The sequence below is a fragment of the Durio zibethinus genome, chromosome 22 (assembly GCF_047325235.1).
Source record: "Durio zibethinus cultivar Kanyao isolate XHJ-2024 chromosome 22, ASM4732523v1, whole genome shotgun sequence".
NCBI lineage: Eukaryota > Viridiplantae > Streptophyta > Magnoliopsida > Malvales > Malvaceae > Durio > Durio zibethinus.
In genome coordinates this window covers 19,618,763-19,621,535 of record NC_143183.1, presented here as the reverse complement: position 1 = coordinate 19,621,535, position 2,773 = coordinate 19,618,763, and the positions used below count along the sequence as shown (strand labels likewise).

The window sequence follows — 2,773 nt, the reverse complement described above, 5'->3', positions numbered from 1 at the left end:
TTTGCAAGAATTTCTGTTTTCTAATTATGAAACTTAAGATCTTGCAGAAACGATGAACTAGTTTATATTGGAAACTTGATTTCTGAAATATCCTTCCTATGGAAATACTCTTTTTGACGAGGCACTCTTATCAGGTCTAAGAGTTGGTAATGTTTGGTCAAGTTTGTTGAAATTTAAAGCGATTGAAATAATGAATCCCCAACTAACCATTTAACAACCAAAACACCCAAAATGTACCATTAGAAATGCCAGTGTCATTAAACATTACACACCAGATATCCTGCAAATCCATGTCCACAAACATCATAGGAACATGAAAAGATGACCTAGTGTACTTACACAATTACATTTAAAAAGGTTAAATCCAAATTGAACTGATCATTAACTCCAAATCAACAACGAAATTGAAAATAAACAGTTACATCTTTATCTAGTAAAGACGATGCTCCTTCAAACCCTAGACCCCGTCACTGCAGAGCCAGCCTTGGACACCGGCTCGTCCCCTGGTGCACGAATGCCATAGTCAGCGTCTCGGTACCCTGGTCCATACCTGCTGCTGAACACACCGGCATGGAGCAACAAGACATACAAAAGTTGGGTGAATGTGAGGATTATTATGAATGCTTCAAGTATTCTCAGCCTCCATCCTCTCCACCCTCCTATGTTTATATGCTTGCAAGCAACCTGTGTAGGAAACAGTTGGTTAAAATCATCAATCCTTTGCAACATCAAAATGGAGTACTAATTGGTTAGTTTATAGATATGTAAATAAATGGTAATAAAGTTCACCCAAAGGCTAGTGCAGTCAAGGCCCAAGCTATATGTGCAGATGATCCTGCTTCAGCCAGACTATCAGCTCTCCATGACCTGATATGGAGCCCCCCTGATAACTTTGATACTATGCCTACTGCAGCAGCCAAGATTGAAAAGGTCAGGAAGAAACTGGTTCCTTCATTTCCACCCATACCTGAAACATTTCCCTTGTGTTAAAATCAACCAAGACAAACAGATATATGTATATAGTAGTAATTAAAGATTATGGTCCAATCATTAAAACATAAAGGGAAATAACTTACTGGGATGAGCAGTCTGGCCATTGATATGCCTATTAATACACCAGCTAGCAAATCCCAGCACAATAAAATACATGAACAAGTTCAGAAACAGCAATGGAGCTGCTATGTTTCTTCCTACAGCAGCCATCCTAAGCTAATTTTTTCTTTCCCGCTCAGACAGAACACTTGAAAACCAGACAATCTTAACAAATTTCCTGTCTTCAGCTTAAAGATTTTGTGTAATGCCGCAATGGAAGGGCCAATATAGAGAAAGTTAAGGGTGTAAAGGAAGTTGGAGTACGTGTAAAGCAGTGAGACTATGCATGGAAGAAATTGGAAACAGGTGGAAGTACACTGGTCAAAAATGGTGTTTGCGTTTCCAATGATTTCATCTCTCTTGGAATCTCGAAGATTTGGCTTACAGATGGCGTGCATATCCAGTTTTTCAGAGAATAATATCATCTACCGATACTTTTAATTTTATCAGCTTCAAAGTTATTCGTCTTTTATACCTTATTCAAGAAGGGTTAAAAACAATGAATACAATGATAATCATTGACTGTGTTTGTTTTTGTAGGAATATTTTGGAAAGAAAAGACCCACATTTAAGGTTTTTTTTTCTCTTTTGGATTTCATATTCAGTAAAAGAAGTTTTTTGGGTTTTTTTCTAGGAATATTTAGGAAAGAAAAGACCCACAATTAACATTCTTTTCTATTTTATTAGGGAGATTGTTTAACAAAGGATTTACTGGATTTTATGCTTTTTAAAGAAATATTTTGGGTTTTTTTATAGGAAAAAGAAGAAAAAAAAACAGATGTAAAAGTTCATCTATAGTGTAGAATGATTTACATGTTGTTTTGGATATTATTATTTATCAAACACGATGAAAATTTTAAACTATATAAATGAATTTGAATATTGTTAATTTATTATATTGATCAGATTAAATAATTATTTTAATACATTGTAATAAATATGTGATTTTTTTAATTTTGTTGGTGAAATTTAAAAATACTTACAATATGTATTGAAAAATCAATATATTTGGATGGAACTTGACACCTTTAATTCTAGATTTTTTTTTTTAAATTCAATGATATAGTGAATAAAAAATTGTGATTTATGAGAACAGTTAAATAAGTTATTGAAGAGTGACAATTCTGAAAGAAATTTTTGATATAATCTTATCCATTAAATCTCTTTAAATTAATTATTAAAAAAATATTAATAAATAACTAAAAGCATAAGAAAGAGGTCGATTAATTACAAAGGTTAAAATTTTTTTTAATATTTTTATTTCAATATTCAAATCAGTATTGTAGACACCCAATTGGGTCCGGGCCCAGATCAATTGGGCCTGACCCAAATGGGTAAGGCCCATTTCAATTCTGTATATTTTTTTTTCTTCTTTTGTATTTTATGTATTCTATTATTATTATTATTATTATTATTATGTATATCTTTATTTATTTATTTATTTTTATTCAGGTTAGATTTATATGTATTTTATTTATACAGTTATATATTATTATTATTTTTTTTTGTGTAATATATTTTTGGGTTTATCTTGTTTTATTTGTCATTATTTTTTTTTAATCATCTGTTAATTCTATCTTCTTTTTCCCGAATTATCTGATATTATTTTTAATTTTTAATTTTTGATTTTCTTTTCTAATTATCTAGTTTTTTTTTTTTATTTTGATTTTGGAGGGCTGAG

The 2,773-nt window shown here is 31.0% G+C and overlaps 1 protein-coding gene across 1 annotated transcript; it reads right to left on the bottom strand.

The window, feature by feature from the left end:
- Positions 1-232: 232 nt before the first annotated feature.
- Positions 233-1,331, bottom strand: LOC111307428 (membrane protein PM19L-like). The gene is made up of 3 exons (XM_022905446.2): positions 1,077-1,331; positions 788-967; positions 233-683 (listed from the first exon to the last, which is right to left on the bottom strand). The coding sequence occupies exons 1-3, from the start codon at positions 1,201-1,203 to the stop codon at positions 451-453; spliced, it is 540 nt and encodes a 179-aa protein (XP_022761181.1). The 5' UTR covers positions 1,204-1,331; the 3' UTR covers positions 233-450.
- Positions 1,332-2,773: the final 1,442 nt, after the last annotated feature.